We start from the raw sequence: 25,886 nt of genomic DNA, 5'->3' as shown, positions 1-25,886 counted from the left end.
TTTTAATACCAGGATATCTATTAATCTATTTATAGTAACTATATCTACTTGCTATTTGATAAACGACTAAAAGATGAATAACCGAAATGTGAATCACAAAAGTTGAATGCCTGAGAGATGAAAGACTAAAAGATAATGACCAAGATATTAATGACCAAAATGCGAATGACTAAAGATGAATATATGAATGACAAATGACAACATCACGACAAGACCCGGCTAACAACTGCGCCCCCGGCCAAGCAACTTGTTCACATCCTCGTCAGCAAATTCATCGACATTAGCGGCTCCAATACGTCCCGGGGGCGCAGAATACTGAACTGTTGTCTGGCCATTAATCGTCTCTTCATCTTCGATCACTTTTCCATTGGAAGCAATGACATGGCGGTCATATCTGTATGTTTGAGGAACCGAGTCGAGGTCAGGGTCGAGATCGGAACCGTTGTCGACGTTGGCATCGCCGTTTGCTCCGAGGGGCACCATCAGGAGGTCATTTGCAATATTGGATAATGGGAGCGCAGGTGATGAGAGTAGAGGGGTGAAGAAATTGTCAACAGACTTGAACGAGTAAGCCTGTTCTGTTGTACCCCAGCTGTACGAAGTCTTCCGGCCAGGCAGGGAGAGATAGTGCGCAGTCCCGTTCTGTCTTGTGAGAAGCTGCGTCCATCCGTATGGCCAAAGGGATGTGCCTGCTGCCCCAGAAACGTCGCTGTTAATGGTAGTACCTATAGTACCAAGCTCAAAGGGGAACGACGAGGCAGCCGTGGCAAATGTCTTTACGTCTAGCCCGCGGTCGAGACGAGCGCCAATGGAAAGGGAATTGTTTGGGCCGATGTCAAAGGTTGAGTTGACAGACAAGGGATATTGGTATCGTTTGGCGTAGAGTCCGAGGGGAGACACGTCAGTTCCTGTGGTCAGCATAGACATGTCCTGCGTATTTCCATTGTCATAGATGCTTCCATTGTTGGAAAAGGTCAGAGATTGGCTCCAACTTGCTGCGCGCTGCTGCTCCATAGGAGAGCTCTGCAGAGACGACACGAGAATATGTCTCTTCACGTTAACAGAATATGAAAGAGTCTTGTTTGTTCCATTTGGAAACGTTTGTATCCATGACTCAACGTCAATCTGTGGCGTGGGTGCAATGACCTCAGGTAAAGAACCATTGCTTGCATCATTGTCCGAGTCATCTAGCCAGATGAACAATTTCCCAGTCACGACCCAGTAGTTGCCTACGGGTGATGATATTGAGAGCTTGTTATCACTGCCTGCGCTTAAACCAGCAACGCGAATTTCAAAAGTATGCTCAGCACCGTCACGGAGAAAAGGAAGCCAAGGGGTGATGTCAATTTCGTGTTCTGGAAGGTCAAATGCGTGGATACCCACAATAGGGCGCCAAAATCCAGGGGCTATTCCTCCAGTAAACACTACTGGGAATGGCCATTGGACTCCAGCCAGCAAACCGTCAATGTAGACTTGCACTTCACGAAATGGCGAGTGGCCTAGTAGGGCTCCAGAAGATGGGAAGCTCAACGTGTCAGAGTCTAGGACATTGGTATACCAAAACTCTTCATCCGCTTGACCACAAGCAGCAATTGTAAAGACGGCACGACGACTATTCTGCGGAATGGCAATCGAGTTGCTGGCATTCTGCCCCGGTAATGAAAATGCGCTTGGCCGATTGGAGGACGACAATCGCGCAGATACGGGCACAACCAGGTCTGCAGGGGTATAATGGCCATCAGTTTCATTCAAAAATAATGCAGTCAAGGTGGCATTGAACGCTCCAGTATACGTGTTGTCAATAAGATTTCCAAGGTCAAAGATTGTCTTTTGAGAAGATTTGAACAGACTCAGATAAGGAGTCATATCTTTCAAGTATGTCCACTTAATTCCATCCACCGTGGGCTCAGCTGTCGACGTTCGAAAAATTTCCACATCCCCAAAGTACAATATTCCAAGTCGATCAAACTGGCGTCCCGCTGAGACCACGGTCAAGTTGAAAACAACATGACTAAAGTTGTGTGAGGGTGGGTTGTAAATTCCTAAAGTGGGTTAGATCGAATGAGCGCGACTGTTGGGAAGGGAAGTGCAACAAACCAATAAAGGGGTGCCCGTAGCTGAAGCCAAAAGAATGATTCATCAAAACTTGTTCCACGCTACTGAAAGTCCCATTTGAGGTATTCAATACTGGCTGATGAACCTCGAAGACATCGAGAAGAGATGCCTGAACTTCACCCTCGCCTTTGAAAGCAGACGTGAAAGAACGACCGGAAGGTGCTTTGAAATTTCGAGCAACGACATTAGAGAAGCAGAAAAGCAGGCAACAGAGGAACCTCAATCCAGGATGAAAAAATGAGATTGCTCGAGCCTACGCATCTTTAATCAGAAAGGGACGCTCGTCCTGTAAGAGGAGAAAGTGCCAAGAGGTGGCTGAAGCAAAAGATGGGAAGCCTTACCTGAGACATGACAATGAGCGGCATGATGAACGGTGGAAGAGGAGGTCAAACCCTGCAATTAACGACAGGAAAGGGAAAGCCGCTTCCCACACCAAGTACGGAATAACTGATTGAGAAAGATGGCCAAAACAGGCAGGAACGAGCGACCAGTGTGAACAGTAGGATGTGCGTCTCGGACAGAATGCCTTAATCAAATTATCAAGCTCCTCGATGCCGATTCCAGAAGCGTTCCACCACTTTCTTGTCAACTTCAGTCCCACGAAATCGCTCTCGAAAATAATTATAAACGGCAAACTCGTCCGCGTTCAGGTCGTACGTATCCGGGGCCCTTTGCAACGCCTCCCAGATCCTACCAATAGTTTGTTCCAAGAAGCTGGTCGCAGATGGATCAGGAGGCCCGCTAGTATCTCGCACCAGTTCCAACGCCTGTTTAACTGTGAGAGCGCCGTTAGAAGTTGAATTCATAGTTGCACCACCAGCCATATTTGATTTTATCTTTATAGATAGGGCCCAGGCTAAAAAAAAAACCTCTGCTCAAGGATATCTTTGAATTGAAAAGGGATACAAGATACAGTTCGATGCGTTGATGGTGTAGGTCTTTTCTTTTGGGGATATTGAATATGGAAGATGGAAAAACCACAATATATCATACTCGCTCTCTACATTTAAAGAGAAATAGGAGGAGATTTTCTCCGAGATAAACATTTCACCCTGTAGGCAGTACACGGCATAGAGAGACACCGCCGTAAAAAGACGGGTTGCCCCAGAGCCTGAGACGGCGATGACACAGGCTAACACAATCATTTGACAGGGCTTCTACTCACCTTTGGGTTTCAGTGCCTTGATCCAGCAGAGCGAATGGCTACGGACGTCACCCTGACAGGGAGCAAGAGATTGATCCGCTCCTCTCGGAAGAGATCCCGCCCGATGCTCTCTGCACGAGCTTGGGAGCACGAGAGGACGAGCACGCTCTAGAAGCGGTCTTTGAGCGCCCAGCCACAAAGGGCGCAACAATGAGCCAGGAGCTTTTGTCAATCAGAACAAAGGAATGGAGGATGGGGAGGACAGATTTGGATGTGAACGGAAGCGTGTGGTGGGGGTGGTTGAAAGAAGTGGGTTGGATGAGTGTCCCAGATGAAGTCACCTCCGTCGCCCAAACACCATCTCGTCGTGCGAGACACCGCCTGCCTAGCTTCCGCCCGTTTGCGCCTGGATGGTGCTGGCGGCTGTGTGACGGAGTCTTCGGGCTAGAATCCCACTGGTAAGCGTGTAGGTGGCGTTCCGGGTCGCTGTTCTGCTCAAATCAAATACAGTTGGAAGACGATGTTCAAGGAAGAGCTTGTTGGGCTGAGAAGGCAGCGTCTTTTAATGGTTCGATATCGCGGCGGCCGACAACTCCATAGAGATCGGAAAAGGTCATTTTCGTAACTGCTCCAGGGACAGCTTTTGGCGCAGTGCGCCGTCGCTTAGTTAGAATGCTTGTCTCTCCTTCGGCTCGGGCTAGGCAACGACGGGCTTCATCGTTATCACTACGGGGGTGCCGCGCATCTTTTCCAGCGTTAAATTGGGAAAGGCTGGAAAGGACCCTGGCATGGTTCATGGGCGACGACAATATTGCTGGGTATAACGTGACTATTGCAGTGAGCGCTGCAAAAATATACGTTTAGTAGCTTAAGTATCCACATGAATTGGGAGCATCGTGGCGTTTGAAGGACCGGTTGCCTACTCTGTACGTTACCTTCACCTTTTCCTCAACCATGGCGCTATGGTTTTCTTCCCCTTATAATTGTTATCAAATCACATCAAACCGACCGGCATAGAGACGTGGGGTCGATGGAGTCTACCCATGTTGGTTTCTCTTTTTGAACTCGAACTTACCTTTGTACTCTGTACGTAAGGAGAAGGGAGAGCGATTATGTAACGTGACCTTAACAGGTGGGACGTAATTTGCCTAGTGTACGTTATCCAAATGGGTATCATAGTTGAGAGCGATGAGCCGTGGGTGACCAGGCAGTAGGAAGGCGTCTGGAAATAATCGGCCCCGCGGAAGCCTGGGCCCTGCAGAAAAAGCCAGTAGAATCCGATACGGCAGAGCCCGGTTCAAACCCTGCTCCTGGCGTTGATCATTGGATTCCCTCCGGTTCGCATGGGTCCAGTGGCGGAAGGTGGCAGACGACCGAGGCAACGATAACTACTTGATTTCCGCTTGGGATTATCATCTGTAGGGGTCTTTTAATGCTGCACCTCAAGAGATGGGGATATTCATTGCGTTTTCTGCTTATTGGTAACTAGTCGTAGTGGGGAACCTGTCCTATAAGTTAGCTTGTAATCGGGCTCCTTGTTCGACATTTCAGCTACCGAATTAACTAACTAACAGTAGTTTAGGGACGAACCGCTGTCATCCTCCCCGATCCGTTAGTTGAAATTTAGTTAACTGGAAAGCACGGTGGTTCACGGCACCGTCCACTATTACTGTATTACTTTTTCGTTTGCTTCGTCATAGCAAGCAAAGAATCCCTGTGTCCCTTAGGTAGTGTTCCCCCAAGTCGATTCTAAAATATCACCCAATATCAATCCCAGGGCCATTACTCCGTACAAAGGTACTCGTACTCCGATACAGATATCCATCTTTTTTCCTAAATGCCCCTAATCTCTCGGTAAGCCGAAACATCCCATGGTTCCAACCTCCACTCTTTGGCTTAGCTTCCGCGCTATCGATCACCACCAAAGGCTAACTAGAAACTGCCGCAACCACCTCGGACGATCATCCTTCTTCGACTTCTGCATCATCTTGCATGCTCAGTCCTCGTTGCAATTTTATGCATAGATCGCGCCGATGAATTTTGGCAAGGTGTATTCCGGCTGAAACGGGATTCATATGTACTACAGCGGTGGGGTATAGGGATGCTGCAGGGTACTGTGCGGAATTGGAACATTGTACAAGTGATATCGCGATGTTTAGGATCGGCCCATTTCTGAGCATGAGAGAACAAGAGGGAGTCGCCGGCCGTACGGCCCTAGTGTTAGGCTCTGGAATTCTCCGTCGAGTCGCTCAGAATTGATGAAGGAAGTGCTTGCCTTTCCCTGGTATCACGATCCACCGACTCCAAGGAGTGACGTGCAGATGCCTTGCAACTTATGCTTGAATCATATTTGAAGATGATTATTAATGCTATTATCCAGGAAAGTTTCCTACATTAAAAATCAGTCCAGTATGACTGAATATCCCCCCGGTCGATATTCTCTTACGTCGGGGAGCAATAGTCGTTGGGTCTAGCTGCATTTGCGGTCACCTCACCGGGAAAACCGCCGAGTTGGTCCCGACTTCGAAACAGTTTCCCTTTTCTTCTTCATTCCTGTTCACTACTAACCAAGCTTCGCCCTGCGATTACTCTCTCAAGTGGTCTGCAAGAAGATGCAGCCACACGGAGAACTGGGGTATCGTCGAAATCCTCGCGCCCTTCGCCGATCAAATAAACCGTTAAGTCCTCTCTCTATCAAACAACTTTCGCAGCGGGCAAAGCTGCTTATAGTCTCTGTCTAGAGCGAAGCCATAGGCTGGAAGAACACAATCTCGTCAATTTGACGAGCCATTGGGTAGAGTCAGCTTAATGCAGGTTAAATACGGAATTAATCGCCGGCCTCTCCAAATCCCATGATTGTCTGGCCCTATTTTCCTCAAGATGTGGCTTTTTTTTTGTTTCTTGCATACCAGAGACCGTTGGCTTGAATCTTGACAGCTCCTAACCTCTAGCCTCATTTGGCATTCGGAGATTGTCATACACCTCGTCAGCCTGCCGTCTCTTAGGGTGCGGCGGAGCTCTTCGAATCAGAGACCATGTCACATTTGCCAGCCGGGCAAGGCGGACAAGGCAAACATTCGGGGTTCTCTATTGCAGGCGCCACTGCATCGCGCAGTGTGGAGCACATGCGAATAAAAGCGGCTCCTCGGCCTCCTTCCGTTCATCCGACATGATAGGCCATGTCTTTTCATTACCCAATGGAGCCTTTGCGGCTGCTCTCCATATCCAGAATTTGTTACAGAAACTCACGCCAGTAGTAATCATAACTCTCTCAAATGCTACCCTGGCCTACCCCTACTACATTATGCACGAAGCTACGTCGCACAGCTTACCGGCCCGGTTCTTTTCCATTTCTTTATTCCACGTTTGACGCAATCAAACTTCATCGCCCGTTTAATTTTGGTCAATGCTTCGGCCTTTGTTGGAAATAACGCTCGGGACGACAAATCCTGCATGGCGCCGCATGAAATCCTCTCTGTAGGAGGAGAACTGCATTTCAGCCAGCAATTATGTAGGGTCGACGCGTTGTACAGCGAATTTGGGCCCCCGTGCCAGACGGTTTCCGCGAATCCTCAGTGTATGCATCAGCTGAGGCTGCATCTCCGCTAAATGACTCCTAAGACATGGTCGTTCGGAGAAACTCGTGCTCATCCTTTTTCTGGCAATCAAAACAATATTGTCTGAATGCGCTCTCTGAGCGGAATCCAATTCCGCTTTCTGCGACCATTACAATCTTGACACTTTGGGAGGAGTGACGTAGCGAGCAGGAAAAATGATGAAGTTTTCATTTTCGACTGTTGATCAGAGCCCCTTGTTCGAGATTTTCATCATCCCTTGGGGGCTCGGGAGAAGGTCAAATCAGCAATCTTGTTTATTTTATATTTGGAATGATTTGAATATATTAAGGGCAACATTCACAGTCAAGGATACACTTCAAAACATACGGATTCCTTAGGCCATTCTGAGATGTTCTCAAAGGGAAAAAGATACTTCTGCAGCCTCGATCTCTGGTATACCAGTCTCCTATGTGTATATGTGCAGCGAAAATCTTCACACTTACGCTTTTGGCCTTTGGTTTCCGCCAGCAAATGAAAAGGGGACTCCTTCAGCGTCCCCGTTCGACGGTCATATTTGTCATGCGTGTTTCGTGCACGAGTCATATCCTGTTAGTACTTCCTTTTAATTCGATGGTTCTATACCAGTTGTCATATTGATGACACATCAGCGAGTCATTGCAAACTAGTTGAACCCTGAAGTATAGCTCATCCATGATGCCAACCACCTCCGGTCTAATGCTGCAATAATTCCGGCACGAATGACAGGACAGAGCTTGGCCCAATATGAGAATAGAGCCTTCTCCACTTGGTCGAAGAGATCTGCGACCCCCGCGATCTTACGGCACCATTCTATCGTCATTGTCTTGGCGTGCCTCGGAACGTGCATAAGTCATATCATCCATATTTTGACCGGCCTTCTTACTCTCGTTTCATAATCACATGTGCACTGCGTCTGGCGCTTGTGGGATTACGAAAATCCTTTGTGTAAGTCAATTAGGATAATGCTGTCTGGATGGTTCGCCTGAAGACATATTCTACAATTTGGGCTATTACTGTCGACTATTACCTTCAGGATAAGCGATAACCCTCTTACGATTTCGCCAGCCTACGGCCAAATATTGGACAGCGGCATCATTTAGGGAAGCCGTTCATGGCTGATGGAGAAGCCGCTAAATCCATTCAACAGATTACTTCCTATCAATATCTTCTTGGTCGTGCGACACAGGCTGTTAAAGTGGCAATGAGCATTTATTCATACTTTCTACATGATATATGTTGGGTAATTGTAAAGAAACCTCCTTAGTCTGCAAGGATCTCGCCCGCGGGGGCTTTCAGAACTCAATAATAGAGCTAATATATAGATATGCTTGATGAAGTTCGTTCCGAGCCTGAATGCAGATGTCATAAAAGGGAGGTGAACTTACGGCGAGATTGTCAGGTGGAACCAATAGGGTGACGTTTGAGTGTGGACGCCACGGCGCCTAATGTCTGCTACCATTCAGTGTCAATGGAGTCGCTCACGAGGTGGTCTTGTCTAGGCTCCCGTGCGCTGTTGCCTTGAAATGGGCTGCTCGTCTGGATAAGCCTCATCTCGCTTTAATGAAAGACCGAGAAAGTCGGTGTAGGCTAGGCAGCCTCATTGCACGTGTGCTTGTTTCTTCCTCAATGTACAACTGAAAGAGTATTAGCACACACAGCCCAAAGAAGCGCAGGAAGCAACATCTACTTACAGCTGGATGTTTTCACGGCGGTATGTTTCTGCATCCGGGTCATCTCCTATCGTCTCAACTTTGAAGAGCTTCTTGGCTACTTTCATGAACTGCACGTCGGCTCTTCGTCTCCGCTTAAAGCAGAAATAAACGACAGTATTATCCCCAATCATATCAACCAAGGTCTTCTGAAGAAGCGGAAATGCAGGCTCGAAGTACACGCAATCCGCCGCCAGTATAATATCCGGCTGAGCCGGGACTTCTGGAGGCACAGGACATCCCCAGTCGAGTATTGCCGGCTTAACGCGTCCTTCCAAGTTGTTCAGCGCGATATTTTTCTCCATCAATGACAGTAGAGGCGCTTGGTCGGTGATGTATAACGGATGATCGAGTGGACAACCAAGGGCAACGGCCAGTCTGTACGCAAATACTCTCTTAGTGTCTGAAATTCAAGGCGAAATATTGAATGTAAAAATGACCACCGAATCCGAAACAAGTAAAAGTACCATACATACCCAACTAAGCCGCCGCCAGCTCCTAATTCAACGCTGTGAAAAATTAGCAAGCGTGTCCTTTGGAACAACTGGAGACTACAAACATTGTCTTTCCCCGGAGCTTTTCCCTGTGAAGCCTTAGTAGGTAAGTCCCTAGGACCATGCCAGCAGGCCACAGTTGGCCGCCGCAGCCTTCTTTCAAGTCCTCATGTAGCGTCAATGGTTTGGTGAGAAGACCACCAAAGTCTAATGCCGATGTTGCCGCAGCCTTGTAACTCGGAACGGCGACGAGGTCGTCGCTGATCGCAAACACGGGGTCTCTCTCGTCGTCGCTGTCCATTGTCGCTCAATGCTTAAGGTAGCTAGGGCCTGGAAAAGTATATCGAGAGGAGCAAAATGGCCACGTTTAGGGGGGGTCGTCGATAAGATACCGGGGGTTAACTTGTCTCGGCAGGGGTCCGCGAAGTACCCGTACCGCATGTATTTGGGCTGGACTCGTAGCGAATCTTCATCTCCAATACTTCTGCGATACTTTTATGGATTGAAAGGTGGCAGGGGTGAGCAGAGGAGTCCTTGACGGGTAAAATAATCACAACAGCTTGCGAACATTTACGGAGAGCCGCTTCAGTATGAGCATATCAAATTCTTGCGTGTTCCAAGGGCAAAATGTCCAGTTGATGACTATTGCGTCTTTGAGTGGGAGTGAACGATGGAGAGTCCTTGATGCAGTGAAGCGGGCAGAGAAAAGAACATTTCCTCGCAAGGAGGCAATGGACTTTGATACCGAGCTAAAGAGGAGGAATACTCATCTTTACTGTGCCGTCATTGACCTCAAAAACGAGGTGCAGCTCGTTGCTTACATTGTCTGTGCGTGTCTGAAGAAAGTCACGTTCCTCCATAAGGTCTGTGTGCTTGAGCAGTACCGAAGGCACGGCATTGCTAAATGGATGATTTGCAAGCTCCAAGACGACCTTGGCGGACAAGGTTGTGAAAGTATCAAGTTATGGGTTGACGAAGACCGTGAGCCGGCTTGTCTTCTTTACGCCTCCTGCGGTTTCGAACAAGTCGGCCGTGTGGAGGACTATTATGCTCCGGGCAGGGCAGCGTTGAGCATGGTCTCTGCCCTAGACGACAACCCTTAAGCGTGTCTACCTGGGGACCTCACGAGCAGCAATGACGGGATATGGTCCACGAGCAAAATGGATTTACCTTTGGTTTCTTTTCGCCCAGGCTGCTTTGCTGGGAAGAAGGGTACATTTATTGGAAAATTCCTGCGAAAAGAAGGGCACTTGCACCCTTCGACAGCCATAAGCACATGCTCCCCCTTGCAGGGTCACATTCTTCGTCAACTCCTGGGGTAAAGGGAATAACACAGTCTCTCAACACCAGCCTCGTCACTGTAAACATGAAGGTAGTTTTTAGACCTCAACTCCTTCAAAGGGTTGGCTGGGGGTGTATAGTGTCCTGCCTACGCAAGGGTTGCGCGACGAGCTCGCGTCCCTTTCAGCTTCATGGCCTCCTTCCAGTGCCTTGCCCAAGACAGTGGGCCTTTGGGCTCCACTGTCGGCCCTTTTCGAGGCACGATGGTGACTTCTAGGAGGCGGGAGCCTCCTCGTCGACGTTGGAAACCTCCAGGCAAATCTTTCATCTCTTCAGCAGACTCCGCTCGTTTGTATGCTCCAGCGAAGATTGAAGGCGTCGAATATCCGCTGGCTCTGGGAGCTGCGACGACCAGGCGTCAACCGATTCCCGCCGGCAATATGGCTCTGAAGACATGTCTTGCGCTTGCCATTGTCTTTCTCACCGCCGTCCAAGCTTTGCCTCAATTAGCTCTGCCGATCAACGCTCAATTGCCTCCATTAGCATACGTTGGGAAACCGTACAACTTTACCTTTTCTTCTTCGACTTTTCTTTCGGATGGAACTGACCAGCTGAGTTATACATTGGCCAATGCACCATTATGGCTGCAACTCGACAGCGAGACTAGGACGTTCTCTGGGACACCAAGCGCTGCTGATGCCGGATCGACCTTGTTCCAAGTATGGGCGGCCGACTCTACAGGCTCCGCCGAGTCAGATACAACATTCATTGTCTCGAATGAGACTCCTCCAGTCGTGGCCATTCCGTTGGCCGAGCAGCTTCCCTCGCTTGGGAATACTTCAGATCCGACAAGTCTTCTGATATATCCTTCAGATGGGTTCGACTTCAGTTTCTCCAACGAGACCTTTTTGGATGCCGGCAGGCCGTTGTCTTATTATTCCATCTGTATGAACAACACTCCTTTGCCATCATGGATCAGTTTTGATGGAGGAAATCTACGATATTCTGGAACGACGCCTCCATTGACGTCGTTGGAGACGCCTCCGCAGCATCTCGATATCCAATTGATTGCGTCTGATATACCAGGGTTTGCCGGGGCTGTAGCATACTTCACAATCGTTATGGGCGCTCATGAACTTATTTTCTCAAAGTCGTCGTGGGACATTAGCATCAGCGCCAACGATCCGATCGATTTTCAGGGCCTTGAGAACCAGCTGCTCTTAGATGGAAAACCAATTCCTGCACAAGACCTTGAGCAGGTTACAGTAGACGGTCCCACTTGGCTCAAAGTTGACACCCAAACATTTCACATTACGGGAACTCCGCCGTCGAATGTGCAGTCCCAAAACGTGACAATAGCGGCATTGGATTCATACAATGATTATACAACTACGACGGTGAACTTGGTCTTGATGGAGCCTCTCATCAATGGCACGATTCCGACCTTGAATTTGACCCTCGGAAAAAATTTTAGCTATCCACTCAATCGGTACTTGGTTTCAACATCAAATGTTGCCGTCAATATTGACTTTGGCTCCGCTGGCTCATGGCTGAAACTTGATGAATCGACATTGACGATCGAAGGACAAGTGCCAGACAACCTTCAACCCGGTGTCATCCCTGCAAACATGACCGTGTCTTCTGATACCACCCACCAAACAAGTTCGCAGACACTCCAGTTGGCAATCCACAAGGCCGTGGTCGCAATCTCTTCAACTCCTGTCGTCAGCACTAGCACTACGTATACTCCTACTCCAAGCTCCAATGGCAGCTCGCAAGCATTTAGTGGACACGATTCAACCACGTCTCCAGCTGCCGGACCTCTCACCGAGTCTTCTGACGATCATAAGAAGGGAATAATAGCGGTCGCTATAGCTGTTCCACTTCTGGCTCTGATCGGCGCTCTTGCTATTTGCCTCGGATGCTTACGATCAAGGCGAAAGAAGAAGGCCAAGGCCAAAGCCAAGGCCGCACCGGTAGAGAAGGGACCCCGGCCAAGCTCTCCCCCAACAGCCATAGTTGATTCTTCGCATCCCAGGGTACCGGATGACGATCCATGGGATGAAGAGGATGATCTGAATTTCGAGAAGAGCCTCCACAGAACAACATCCCGTCCACCGCGCCTTTCCTTGAGTGCAATATTTGAGTCAAGCATCAGCCTTTCGCAAAGGGCACGTGGAATAAAAACAATTAGCGTGGATAAGGACATTGTTCCCGTAGACACTGCTTCTCGCCCAGACTTTTCGATTGCCGCGAACCGGTCAGCGACGCCGTTTGTTGTTCCGAACACAGTCGATACGACGCCCGCGACGTCCGCTCCTCCTGATTCTGCCCTTCATTCCCCGACTGTGGTTGTCTTTGATCCGTCGAGTACCATGGTAAAACCCTCACGGTCTCAAAAACGACTCTCCAAAGCCTCTAGAAAGTCAAACCGGCAATCTGGGGGGCCCGGTCTGCCCGTCAATCGGCCCATGAGTGGAATGGGTCACGGTTCTAGCGTTTATTCTCCTCCGAGCCGCAGCATTGTCGATCGCCTCTGGCATAAGCCGGCAAGCAGTAGTTTGTGGGAAACACTCAGCGACGTCAGCGGCCAGACCGAGGGCACAGACATGCTGGATGATTTCCCTCTTCCCCCCAAAGACAAATCTGGCTCCAACAACAACAAGACGCAACCAAAATGGCAACGAAAATCTATTCGCGCCATCAACAGTCCTCCTCCAGAGTCTCGTCTCTCCCTCAACGCCCTCCGCCAAGAATACATCAAGAAGCGAAGCACTGCGTCACCTTGGTTCGGCGGCGTGTCCTCTCGCACATCCATGTACTCACGGTCTTCATCGATTGCAGCCCAGCGTAGACGGCAGTCTTCTTTGCCTCCATTCTCTCTCGTCGCACTGACGCAGGCGAGCAAAGGCAATTCAGCCGACCTTAATCTTAATCGTCGAGACACTGTCCGTTCAGAATCTATTTACTCTCAACCCGAAGATCTTGTTGAAGTGCCTGCACGAATTATGACACGGCCGAACCCGCTCCGGACATCTCGGCGAAGTGCAAGTCAGCGCTATGCAGATCACATGGCCCGATTACGGCGGATGCCGACATCTTCTAGCATGCAGAGTAGTCGCAAATTCGAATCTGCAGCAGAGTCTTCGGCCTCGTCAGACGCATCTCATGTCGAGGATGGAAGCACCTACGTCGACATTCTCGGTGAAGATGGCCGCGCACAGTGGTATCATGTCGATCGGGATCATCAGGGACTAGACCGGCTCAATCAAGAGTTTGGTCGATTAACCCGACTAGATCCCCCACCCCGTGTCCACTATGACCATGTGGGCCGCGACAGCGATGGCAACATAATCGAGTACGGAGAGAACGAGAGGCCCCGGATCGAAGTCCCTTCTGTCGTGGTTCCCGTGCAGAGACTCTCCGGGTATAGAGCGGATGTAGGACCTCTTTCTACGCTGGCAAATGGCGCCAATGGGGAGCGCTTTAGATTGGTCGATCATAAGGGCAAGAGACCAGTCAGCGTGGAACAGCCAGAGAAGGACGGGGCTTTTGGGAGTCAGAGCGGATCGGTGAGATTTATTTAGAGTGTGTCGTTGCCGCGTCTGAGATGCAGCATGAGGCGTGTTTCTCGCAATGCATCCATGGCATCTACATCGCATCTCGTTCTTCGCTTTCTCATGTCATGTTTACGATTCTTCTTTTCTTTTCTTTTCTTTTTCTTTCTTATTCCCCCATGAGCTTATCATTACACTTTTCTTTTTTGGCCGTACCCGTAATAATGCTTGCTGGCACTGTTTTTCATGTTGGCATTGGCATTGTCCTGGGCATTTCTTCAGGCGTCTTTGCTTCAGAAATGCATGACGATGGCATTCATTTTTTTTTTCTATAAAATTATTTAGTTTCTTTTGGCCTGCTTCTTCATCTCTACGAGTCATGTCTAGACCCAAAATTCCATAGTCTTGATGTCTTCATTATTTCTGCGTCTCGTTTGCTCAACCTCAGTCAACCTCTTTTATTATATACAGGTATTTTGTGGTAAATAGAAAGTAACGCAGTCGATTAGTCAGAAAATCTTATTCTAAAACGAAATTCAAAACACTTCTTGTTGTCTTTGGTTTCTATTGCCTTGAGTTTCAATTATCAGGGAGCATTGTTGCCTGTTGCATTGTAGCATCGTTCCACTGTTGCGTTGTTGTGCCGACAGTATACAATGTAGGCATGTGGCTCTCCACATGTGAATGTTCGGCCTATGTAATTACATAAGGAATCCATTCTGCCAGAAACTGAAGATAGAGTTCAGCGGTTATAATTTGGGACAGTATCATAGTAAAAACAAACAGACTGGGAAATAAATGTCATTGTTTGTTTATTGTTTATTGTCCAATAGCAGAGAACCGGAAAACGTGGGTGGTCCGAACATTGAGTTAGGCAGGAACTTATTTTAGGTTCGGCGGTTTGGGGGGCGGGCGTTGGTCAAGGAATGGGCCGTCGGGCCAAGCCGGCGCCTCGGCCCTGCGGCGAGCAGAGTCGGTCGCTTAGAATCTGTCCACACTCGGGTATAGTTTAGTTATTACTTGCCTGTCCGGCTGTCAACCCGCAACCCCCTAGGTTAGTTATAACCAGTAGCGTCTATGTGCGTTTTTGGCTCGCTCTCTTATCCAGAATCTTTTGTGCAGAAGCATTTGACAGGGTGCTGATAGTTGATACTACCACGCATCTACGGCTTTTTGAGAGAGAGAGAGAGAGAGAGAGAGAGATGCTGTAACAAGGAGCTGTACCTCTAGGTAAGGCAAGGTAGGTACCTTAGGTAGTTAATATTTGGATGTAAACTTCACTGTACGGAGTAGTAATACTATTATTCCCCACTATCATTCCCAGCTACACAGTCACTCGCTGCAACGCTGCCTCATTCAATGCCACTATGTTCTATTTCCCACATAAAATCGGATATATAAAGGAGAACCACCCCGTCCTCTCCAGACCGGCAGGACGGGAGACCTCAATACCTCAACACGGCTACACATATGCAGAACATCTTGTGTAATATGCATAACCTTATCAACACAAAAAAGAATATAGAATAATGTGTATAACAAAGACTACTGCCCGCTTGTCTACGGGATTTACCCAACTTCGCGAGCAGTCGATGGATACGATTCTAATATTGTCGTTATGATATCTATACCTCTAACGTAGTGCTTTTGCAAGGTCAGAGCCCTTGGAATCTCGCAGTAGAGAAGATGGGACCCGAAGAAACTGAAAAGCTCGAAAGCTCGAAAGCTCGAAAGCTCGAAAGCTCGATTGTTGGGCTAGTACCATGTATTGGCCTTCGTGGAGTCTAAGTGTAAGAGTTTATGGGCTTCATGGCATTAATCGAGTGGCCTGGGTTGTGGTTTCAGAAAATACTGCCAGAATGATTTGTTACTATACCGGAATGCACAAGTCGGTTTAACGTGCCTGTGCAGCGACCAGTCTGAGATACAAAGTCTTCGGTATGTCAGCATTTCCTTTTCCGGGTTTATATCTTGCTGGTCATCTGTATTCCGTGTTCCGGATATGGCAGGTATCTCTGAGAAGTGAAATAAGTACTGACGGATACTAGTTAACAGTCTTCTTATGAAGATCCGTACGAAACGCTGTTCGGCGGTTCGCAGAGAACGTGACACCCACTGTAACAATGAACACCAAAAAAAGCATCATTTGCAAGACAAGGGTTCAAGGAGACCCTTTTCCTACCCGCCATCCAGCACTTCTTCAATATGGTGGCCCGGACGCCGTCGCAGTCGCAGCACCGGCAAAAACTACCTTTTACGCGACGCCGGGGGCGGTAGAAGTGGGCGAGTCTGGGTAGAGGTCTTGCTCAAAATCATCCGCGGCATTTGCATCAGACTGGACAATCAGAGATGGAATTCTCCGCCTGCCCCAGTAACAATTCTGCTGATGAGTTTCATCTCAAAAACTTATCACCTCGCTCGATCCGAAAAGCGTTTGCCATTTCCAGGGCTGGTGCATTTACCAATGGACTTGCGGACCCAGAAAACCTGCGACAAGAACATTCAACTGGCCAACCAGGCAAAGCATAAAGCATAGAACAGCACAATTATCAAGCGGCCTATGGTGGAGGGGGGCACCGCGTCATGGTGATATGGCGACCGGATTAGCGCTGAAGATCTGGTCACTGCCTCGCAGCAGGCAATACGGGTACTATTGGTTTCGAAGAATGGTCCATCGAATTAGCTGTTAAGCGGCATTGTCGCCACAAAGGGGAGCTCATTGACTGTGATTGAAACAGAATGTCTTCCTGCTCTGAAGTCAACAACTTTTTGTTGAATCTTGGTCAAAAATGTACCAACCTTACAATTCTTTCCAAGGAGATTTGTGCAAAAAAAATCCAACAACAATGAAGAGAAGCAAATCTCTTCAAGTTTGTGCCAATGCAGAAAATGTCAAGCTTCATGAAGCTTTTGAGACGGTTTCTGGAGCAGTATTCAAAACCAAAGTCAATGGAACATTGTTCTTGGTTGCCAACCCACCACACAAAATATCTGATCGTACTGGAGACTGCCTGCCACTCGTACAAAGTGTTCTGCGGGACCAGATGAGAATTGAGATATTCCCTAGTTCAAGTCCAAGGACTTATTATTCCCCTTACAAGAAAGAATAGTGCCACAGAACCCGTCGTTGCCTTTCAGTATACCTTAGCCTTGGTTTCAAGCATTGTTTATTTCTTTTTCTCGGCTTGATTCCCGATGTTCCTTTTCTTTTTCTTTTTTTTTTTTCGTCTCTTGATTCCTTAGAGAAGTATTACTATGCACTGTATGCGGTGAAAAACATGCGTACATAACATGCATTAGATATTAGATAACATGCATTGGTCATAGACTCATGGTTTATCTAGATTCTAGGACGCATTATGCATTGAACCAAGCACTAGTAAATCTGAGAATTACTTTCTGTTATTGTGTGTGTTTTAGATTTTTATTTCAATCTCTCTTTTTTTGCTTACCTTTTTTATTGTGTTTATTTTATTGGTTTATTTTATTTTTCATTTTTCATTTTTTATCTTTTATCTTTTATCCTTTTTTTTTTTTTTTTTTTTTTTTTTTTGGAAAGACATCATAAACATATATTTCTCGCCTCGTAATCCCAATAATGACACGAGTCGCAAATATCAAAACGGAGAAATGTGTCTTCTCTGTTGCTTCAATTTTTCTGTGTTATTCTCTTATTCTCTTCTGGCTCCCCTTCTCTTCTTAGGGTATTGTTTTCTGTTTTCCGTATCGAGTACCATGTTTTCCCACTCACGCCTCCCCGCGCTCCGGCGGGTTTGGAACTAACTTTTAGAGTTTTCGTTTAAATCGTATAAGGAATGCCGGGCCTACGGGGAAAGGATAACGATATTCAAGTGAGCAGACAGGGCCCCGTTATAGAGCTTAAACCGAGGACACCCTGTAACAGTTTAGCCGTGTTCCCCAAATTACCCTCCGGGACTTCTAGCCTTGAAAGCAGTAGCAGTAAAACCGTAGAGTGTCCATTGACTCTCTTGGTCCTGCGGCGGCATGATCACATGTGCTATGTCCACCGCTTTTGGCTCTTTGCATGAGAACAACAAAGGAATTATATCATCTTACATATTGAATTGCAAAAGCAGGATTCGAAATAGTCATTGCCATGAATAATGTGAAGTGTATCAAGTGCTATATGATTCATGTTTTGATGACTATATCAATAGGATTTCTCGTTGAGAGTAGTGCAAAAGGAAAAGGAAGTTGTATATAAAAAGGAAGTTGTGATACAGAAAGGAAAAGGGATTTGTATATACTGCAGTTTATATCAAACTAGGTAGGTAGCTGGCTCATATAAAACAAATATCACAAGGTCCAAGCTACTATTACTAAATACTAAAACACCAAAAGTACGCAAAGAACCCAAAGTGCCCAAAGTACATAAAATACTCAAAACGATTTACCACTATAGCATCACACAAAGTCCAAACACCAACAGCGCAATCGCTCCGCATGCTCTCTCAACCCATGCGGTTCTCGAGTCGCTCATCCTGGCAGCTCCACTCGAAGGCATCTTGCCTATGACCGGTCCGTCAGTCGTAAATGCACCTGATTTGCCCGAGATCGTAGCTGTCGCCGTACACGCTGCACCACATGCGTAGCCCGACGGACAACAGCCCCCGCCGTCGGTGGATGCGCACTTGAACCAGCCGCTTGCGCATGTTCCTTGTTGTGATTTAGACACTGACGCCGGCGAGGACGACGAGGAGGGTTTTGTCGGAGTGTTGGTGCTGCGGCTGCTGCTTGAAGAAGATGAAACTGCTGACGTAGACTGCTTGTCCTCCGAAGAAGGAGAAGACGGCTCTGTCGTGGCAGAGGCAGGGGCGACAACAGTCACGCCATGCGTATTCACATCCGTAGTAGACGATCGGGGCGGACAAGATGCCGTGTCGCAGTTACGGTCCACGCGACAGCATCCGCCGAGGTAATATGCACTGCACATGTAGAAGCCTGTGGGACATACGGAAATAGTAGGACTGCTGGATGGAGAAGGCGACGCAGAGGTAGATGCAGATGTAGAGACGGTAGTAGGACGAATTGGTGGGCCAGCTGAGGCTGCGGCAGAGGATGAGGATGCAGGGGAGGTAGAGGAAGCCGGACATTCGGCGAATCCGCATTCGCGCGAGGAAGGACAGCAGCCGCCTCCAAGAGTCGCAGGGCAGGATTTATATCCCGTGGAACAAGTCAGTGGGGTCTGGGACAGCGGCGGCTGGGAAGGACTGGGGGTAGTTGAGAAAGAAGCAGAAGAAGGAGAAGAAGAAGAAGAAGGAAATAATGACGATGACGATGATCCGGCGCTGGAAAGAATAGTAGGCGTGGCTATGGTCCGGATAGTGTTGGTAATTGTGGTTACAACGGTGGTGGTGCCGACGTATGCGCCTGGTGGTTAAATTAGCTTTCCGTCGGGTCTCCTTTACTGCTTGAAAAGAACAAGAGTGGGCGGAGAGGAAATAAAAAGAAAAGAGGGGTCGGGAAAGGGGGAAGAGTAAGAAAAGAACAAAATAATTATCACAAGAAAAGAAACGTACATCCAGATCCCAAGCAGGTATAATTTGGAATACAGCACCCCCCGCCAGGAAAATTGGGACAACTTGAATATCCCGCCCCGCAGGTGCTGACTTGTCCCGAACATGTCTGTCCCGCTGGACAGCAACCGACATCGCCGAGGCCAGTGTCGGTAATTAACTGACACGTCTCGCCGTTGGCGCAGCAGCTGTCTGGTCGGCCGATGGATGAACAATTACTGGTGCCGGCGGGACATTGGAAGCCTCGTTGGAACAAAGACTGCGCTTTGCGAGGAAGGTAGCGGAGGCTGGGATGCCGGAGCAATAGTGGGCTCTCTTTTTCATCTGTATGCTGCAGGAATGGCGGGCTGAATGACAGAGGTATTGAGGTGTTGGCGTACAGTGAGGAGTCTTGATTGTCAGTGGTATCTATCGCTGCTCGTTGTCGGAGGTGGGCTGGTGATGCTGCAGTCGCTGACGCGCCGTCATTCTCATCATCTGTTCCGCTTGGTCCGAAAATCCAATAGTCAAAAAGAAACTTTTCCCCTGCGTCTTCGCTCATCTTTTTCACGCCGATGGGGACTTCTGTGGCCAGCCGTTGCTCAATGTCAATGCCACGTTTGACGTGGAATTCGTCTTCTGGAAAGTATTTGACATGCGCAGGGAGATTGTACGGCCATGGTAGCTCAGGTTCAGTCGCTGATACTGACCCTGCGGTGGTTGCGGCAAGCGCTAGCAGTGCTGCGCGCAGCGAGGCTATTGGAAGCAAATGCTGCATGCTGAGATGTAGGTGTTATAGGTGAAGACTGTACTTGGAAAGGGTCGGCTGGGGCCAGTCAAGTTTAACAAGATATGCCCGATATTTCAAGCCTTGCTGGAAAACAAACAGAGTTGCTATCTTCCCGAGCAAATGAAAAAGTGTGAAATGTCGTGAGTGGTCGTTTCTTCGTATAGCTTCGTATAGCTTCGTAATGCTCTCTTCTTAAAAGTCGTAGTCTTCGTAGAATCAGATACTCAGGGTCGAAAACCCAGAGCTCGACTGCCCGGCTGCAGATATATATGGTCTCTCCGAGATTGCAACCAACTTTGCGATGCTTCCATGCGATGTGCCAAAGGGCAGATAATATGATAGACAGGCAACGCAACAAGACAGAAAACTTATGAAAAAAAGTCTGATGAGTAGATGACGAGAGAAGAAACAAAAATCTAAAGCTGCTGTCTCAGATTTTGCGCGAAAATAAGAGGAATCTTAACATGCATTCATCGGCCATTCATATTTCTTATCCCGCCTCACAAAGTGAAAAGATATAGGACTAGAAAACGTGTAAAAGAGAATATGGAATTCATGAATTCATGCCTGCGTTTAGTTCTGTACAAATAAATCTATCCTAAAAAATGTCGTTTCTCATCATGGGCTATCAACCTGCGTGGCTGTCAGGTCGGAAATCATGAGGCTGGGAGGTTCGCCAAAGTGTGGACTGGCAGGGATGCTATTTGATACGTGAATAACCAATCCATGTCATGTCATGTGGGTCGCCGTGGTACTCACCGCCACACCCGCCACAATAAATCTGTCAACCGTTCTTCCTTTACGATAAGACCAGCAAATATTCTTCTACACAGTAAGAACACATTGGCAATATAATTCCCTTACAAATGACTTGTTTAGAAATAAAATGCATAATAAAAAGACGATATAAACGCCTAGATCCATTAGCTAGATGCAAAGAAGATTTCTATGCGAGTCTGTAACATAAGCAAGGTAAACAAGCCACCAAGTCCATAGACTCTCAACGACCTGGCAGTCGCAAAGTATCCTGATTTTGGACTGTCAGTTAAACTCCGATGCCAGCATATTGGAAACAAGTATAAACGCCTAGGAATATGCTAGCAATAACAACGGCAGCCTCCGCTCAAATGGCGCAGAGACAAGTTCAAAGCCATGATAAAAAAAGAAGCTCGCCATCTAAGTAAATGGATATTATCGCAGCAGAACGCCATAAAATGAGCAAAAGCCTATGTAATAAAAGACATCTCCAGAGATGCCGTGGTCAAAGATTCGTCAACGAATCAAGGAATATCAATTCAAATGAGCGCTCGCTCATGCTCAGGCACCGACTCGTCATCTGCAACAGAGCTGTCGTCCCCCTTTGGTTGCTCCGACTGGGCACTCGCATCACGTTCGTTAAAAGTAGCCTCAACATTTTTTCCGGAGCCCGCTCCTGCTTCTCCATTCTCGTCCGAGTCAGTAATGACAGGCTCTTCTTTGGCATCGGCAAACTCAGGTTCAGGGCTGGTAACGCCGCCATTCTCATCATAAGGCGGTGGCAGTTCCGTTGCACCCTCGGGTTCTATTGCAGCAGCAGCATCTTGATGGGTGGCCATGGATTGCTCGCCGGGCGCATCTTCTGCCATCGCGCGCTTATTTTGCTTCTCCCAGACCTCTCGTCGGATTCGCTCGTCCTTGGCCTTGCGCAAACGCTCAGCTTCCTCGACGCCGCCACTCTTCTTCAGCCGGCCTTCTTCGACGAAACTTCCAAGTTCTCTCTGAAATTCTCCGCCACGCCGAGACTCGAGCTCCTTTTGCCGTGCCTTTTCTGCCCGCTCAATGGCTTCAAGTCGAGTCTCGTGGTTAGGCTGCAGCGCACGTACTTCGTCGAGCACGCCATCCTTGGCCTTGACAGGATCAACATCTTGATCGAGAGCGACATTGCTAAGGCTTCGTGGCGTCAGGCGTCCGCCCTGTTGCACATTTTGTTGCTTCGTCGCTTCCTCGACAAGGCCAAATGTTTCTGTAAGCTTCTCCAGGTCATCCTCCAAGTCGGCGACAAGTTCCTCTTGCATGGTGAGAAGGTCTCGGTCGTTGCAAACCAGCTCCAACTCTTTCTCCCAGATCTTGGTCCAGATAGGCTTCTCACGCTTGAGAAATTCTTGCATCTTCCGCAGTTCCTTGGTCGCGACTGATATCTCTTTACCCGCCGCATCCAATTGTCGAGGCAGAGGTCGAACACCTCGCGAAACAACGTCTTTTCGGAGATCTTCGACCATGTCCTGAAGGTCGTCAACGCGATTGACGATCCTCTCAGAGTCATCGCCGAGTGACTTCTTCCCAGCATTGACATACGACCGGCCGCTCTCTGCAGACATTGGTGGTATAGCAGCTGCAGACGCATTCGTCTTGATATTATTGGCTTTTGTCCTAACTGCAGTCATGGAGCCTTCGATGTCAGACACGAAGCCCGAAAAAGTTTGGCGAACCACGGCAAGATCACGACGGAGACTCTGGATTTCGTCGACTTGAGCAGTGCGATCAACCGAAGGTTTGCCTTGCACTCCATTGACGGGAGCGATCGAAACCTTTGATGCTCTATTCGATGGAGCTGGCGGTGCGGCTGCGAGGCTTGCCATATCCTTGGCGGCGGCCTGCTGTCGATCCGACACTCGTTGCAGCGCTATGGCCTGCTCGTCTACAACTGATCGCATCCCTTCCATCATTCGTCGCAGCCCCCCAAGCCCGTCGTCAATATGGCGCTTGACCTCGTCGAGAGCCTCCACATTCAGCACCAGCACCGAGCGGTCCTTGACATCGGCCAAATCCTCAAGCTCATGACGGACACCAGAGACTGGGTCCTGAATGTATATCTCCGGTAGATCAATGCCGTTACTATGCGTATTCCACGCAAACTTTTCAATAAAGGCCAACTGTAGTCGCGCAATGGAGAGATCGCTTGAGCCACCTGGCAAAACAAACTTCTTCACATTGCTCTTATATTGTAAAAACAATGTCAATTCTTTTCCAGGTTGAGGAGATTGATCCGGCACAAACTGCTGGGACTGTACTGGGGTCGACGGAGCGTTAGGTTCTCCTTGTGGTGGAGAGAGCTGCTCGGAAGATTCCTCAGATGACAGTGCCTGAGAACCCGCAGTCAAATTGGCTTCGGCTTGGGCAATAGCTTGAATAGCACCCAAATCCGTCGGCGGTCGTTGCAGGGTTGCCCGCATTACTGGCACATCGTCGTCTTCGGAAGGGGCATCGCGAAGCAGTTTTCGCTCTGGTGAGGGGGAGGCATCACTCCGTTCTGGAGAATGGGACACTGGCTGGCTAGCATGCGATGCTTCCTCTGAGATTTTGCGCGGCACTCCGGACAAACGACTGGGCGAAACGTCACCCTGCAGGCGATTGGCAGACCGCTGGCGAAATGAAGCTCTGGTGCGGACAGCATTGATTGACTCTCGCACGTCGCGACCTCGATTCGGCACCGGAGAATGCTGCGTCGGAGGAAGCATGGGAACCCCACCAGGAGATGCTCCGAGATGCTTCGAGATTTGATATTGAGAATATCTTCGTGACGCCCTTCTCTCCAATTCTCCGCTCCGTTGAAGAGTGGCAAACGCATCCTGCTGCTTGGGTGGTGGCGGCGGGGGAGTAAACGATGAAATGTCGACCGATTCGCGCATGGCTCTTGCGGTTTGCTCAGAAGACGACATATTTGGAGGTAGCGCGGGCACATTTTGCATCACATTTGATGGTCTCGATTGATGGGTTGGAGGATGCGGGCGACTTGACGAAGAAGGTCTTGCCTCGCCGTTGAGCGTATTGAAGCTTTCCGACCGGACCGGGGACGCCCTTCCCCCCGCTGTTGTAGACGACGTGCGAGGTGGAAAAGCGTGTTCATCGGGAACGCCACCACTGCCATAACGACGGGAGGATGTCCTTCCTTGCGATGTGCCATCATCGGCTCCATGTGCTAATTCTCCACTTCCTGTGCTCCCCACACTACCCTGCCGCGAACTGGCACTATGATTCAGCGTCCCCTGCTCCCGGGCACTACGCTGGCGTAATCTCTGCTGCTTCCGCTTTAGACCGTGTAAAAGGTTGATGATGATATCGCGAATTCGCGGCAGATAGCGATCGAGGCTCTCCGGACTCGCTTCTTGGCTCAAGGTTTCCTCTAAGATGCTTCGGAGCAAATCTGGGACGGGGCCAAGATCCGATGTCTCAACCCCAATAGTAGTAAAGGTGCGACAAGCAATATTGAACTCATATCCAAGGCGGACGTAAACATCTGACACCTCTGATTCTGACGCAGTCTTGCGAGACCATTGGGTTAGGGTCTCCAATAGCTGCTTTGTTGCCACCAATAAATGCGTCACACTCTTTTCTATCTGCGAGAGTTGTGGTGACGGCTGTGTGCACCTCAGGGTCAGCTCTCGTTCACGCCTCCTTTACTCGGCTTCCCTTGCCATTCACTGCTCAAAACACCTTTCCTGAGTTGCTGGGTGACTTACATTGGGTCGACGGTTTGTAGAAGATCGAGTTGATGCTGAAGAATTTCTCTGATCAATAGCACTCGCTAGTAGCGCATTTGCTGAAGCGCCATCCTCTGGGACGGGAGATGGCCGTTGCATTGACCGCTGAGACGCTTGCGGAGCGTGCATGGCCGCAACTCACTGCGGCAATGGCTCAATGTAAAGGGGGCTTCTGCAGTCCGAGTCTGTTTGGCTATCTCGAAGGTCTTTCAAAAATAATGAACAATAAAATATAATTGTAGGTGACAGAGCCAGAATGCCTCGGCCACAGCTCGATCAACGAGAAAGTTTCCGATTGTGATAGTTCCAGGTGATGAGCAGACGAGTCAAGTTGGAGTTAAGTTAACGGATATAGCAAAGCCCCATGCAGTATTTACGGTAGTGTGTAGAGACCATCAATGAGGCATCTATCAGGTGGCTGGTGATGCACGTGAAATCACAGCCCACATCAATTACGGTGAGACATAAAACCCGAAAATGCATTTCAATTTCCAAAAGCGGTAGGAGGGCCTTCAGCTGCAATTTAGTATCTCTACTTCGACAAAGGATAATCCTTGCAGGCATGTCAAAGTACCAACTACTCTGGTACGCTCTGATGACCTTGAGCTGCTTGGGGCATCAGGGTCCAATAATTGATTTCTCGCTAATTTATCCCTCTAGATCCTTTCGATCTGTCTTCCTTGGCTTAATTTGCAGTGTCAAAAGTCTCAATGTATTACACCAGTTTGTCTACATGTTCTTGTCTGTTACAAGGAGTAAAAATCTAGTATACAGCTGAAGCATGTAGCTCATTCTAGCCTTTCCAATTAGATGCAAATGGCCGTTGAGAGTTGTGTGGGGGATGTGTATGCACATGCGTGTGCGTGTGTCCGTTCAGCGTGAGTCCATGGTTGGTGCTTGCCAAGCGCGTCTGGGGAACCAAGCAGTGGTGGGTGAAACTAAACCACATTGGGATGGGTATCGTCCAAGGCTCTCACCATGGCAGCCGGAGCCAGGTACCGTACCGGCAGGTAAAAGTGTCGACGGGTGAATTTGGCATAGTAGATGAATTTGTGAAATTCAGCCAAGTGTTCAATTGAATCTCCACGATAGACTATAAGAACTTGGTTCGAACTTGGTGGCGTCTTCTTTCCTGATGGATGTTTGATCCAGGTATCCGAGTAG

At 48.6% G+C, this 25,886-nt stretch overlaps 8 protein-coding genes across 8 annotated transcripts; 3 read left to right on the top strand and 5 right to left on the bottom strand.

Annotated features, from left to right (window-relative positions):
• Nucleotides 1-219: 219 nt before the first annotated feature.
• Nucleotides 220-2,480, bottom strand: L228DRAFT_236652 (hypothetical protein; the record flags this gene model as incomplete). The annotated part of the gene is made up of 3 exons (XM_018330852.1): nt 220-2,042; nt 2,098-2,368; nt 2,457-2,480. 3 exons carry the CDS (start codon nt 2,478-2,480, stop codon nt 220-222), a joined length of 2,118 nt encoding a protein of 705 aa, XP_018191128.1.
• A 2,434-nt stretch (nt 2,481-4,914) lies between these two features.
• Nucleotides 4,915-5,524, bottom strand: L228DRAFT_244434 (hypothetical protein). Its single transcript, XM_018331924.1, has one exon. The coding sequence runs from the start codon at nt 5,437-5,439 to the stop codon at nt 5,221-5,223; it is 219 nt and encodes a 72-aa protein (XP_018191127.1). The 5' UTR covers nt 5,440-5,524; the 3' UTR covers nt 4,915-5,220.
• Nucleotides 5,525-8,054: 2,530 nt separating this feature from the next.
• On the bottom strand, nt 8,055-9,399 carry L228DRAFT_280803 (hypothetical protein). Its single transcript, XM_018335828.1, has 4 exons — nt 9,124-9,399; nt 9,041-9,073; nt 8,547-8,942; nt 8,055-8,489 (listed from the first exon to the last, which is right to left on the bottom strand). Exons 1-4 carry the CDS (start codon nt 9,357-9,359, stop codon nt 8,453-8,455), a joined length of 702 nt encoding a protein of 233 aa, XP_018191126.1. The 5' UTR covers nt 9,360-9,399; the 3' UTR covers nt 8,055-8,452.
• Nucleotides 9,400-9,648: 249 nt separating this feature from the next.
• L228DRAFT_280802 (acetyltransferas-like protein) lies at nt 9,649-10,175 on the top strand (the record flags this gene model as incomplete). The annotated part of the gene is made up of 1 exon (XM_018335827.1): nt 9,649-10,175. One exon carries the CDS (start codon nt 9,649-9,651, stop codon nt 10,159-10,161), a length of 513 nt encoding a protein of 170 aa, XP_018191125.1. The 3' UTR covers nt 10,162-10,175.
• A 604-nt stretch (nt 10,176-10,779) lies between these two features.
• L228DRAFT_236649 (hypothetical protein) lies at nt 10,780-13,926 on the top strand (the record flags this gene model as incomplete). The annotated part of the gene is made up of 1 exon (XM_018330851.1): nt 10,780-13,926. One exon carries the CDS (start codon nt 10,780-10,782, stop codon nt 13,924-13,926), a length of 3,147 nt encoding a protein of 1,048 aa, XP_018191124.1.
• Nucleotides 13,927-16,559: 2,633 nt separating this feature from the next.
• L228DRAFT_78998 (hypothetical protein) lies at nt 16,560-17,117 on the top strand. The gene has a single exon (XM_018336861.1). The coding sequence runs from the start codon at nt 16,686-16,688 to the stop codon at nt 17,004-17,006; it is 321 nt and encodes a 106-aa protein (XP_018191123.1). The 5' UTR covers nt 16,560-16,685; the 3' UTR covers nt 17,007-17,117.
• A 1,196-nt stretch (nt 17,118-18,313) lies between these two features.
• Nucleotides 18,314-20,190, bottom strand: L228DRAFT_236648 (hypothetical protein; the record flags this gene model as incomplete). Its single annotated transcript, XM_018330850.1, has 2 exons — nt 18,314-19,287; nt 19,437-20,190. 2 exons carry the CDS (start codon nt 20,188-20,190, stop codon nt 18,314-18,316), a joined length of 1,728 nt encoding a protein of 575 aa, XP_018191122.1.
• A 1,307-nt stretch (nt 20,191-21,497) lies between these two features.
• L228DRAFT_266031 (AIP3-domain-containing protein) lies at nt 21,498-24,851 on the bottom strand (the record flags this gene model as incomplete). Its single annotated transcript, XM_018334799.1, has 2 exons — nt 21,498-24,599; nt 24,702-24,851. 2 exons carry the CDS (start codon nt 24,849-24,851, stop codon nt 21,498-21,500), a joined length of 3,252 nt encoding a protein of 1,083 aa, XP_018191121.1.
• Nucleotides 24,852-25,886: the final 1,035 nt, after the last annotated feature.

This window comes from Xylona heveae (assembly GCF_001619985.1).
Source record: "Xylona heveae TC161 unplaced genomic scaffold L228scaffold_2, whole genome shotgun sequence".
In the NCBI taxonomy this organism is placed as follows: Eukaryota; Fungi; Ascomycota; class Xylonomycetes; order Xylonales; family Xylonaceae; genus Xylona; species Xylona heveae.
The sequence above is the reverse complement of the archived record's forward strand: the minus strand, read 5'-3'. Positions and strand labels throughout refer to the sequence as shown.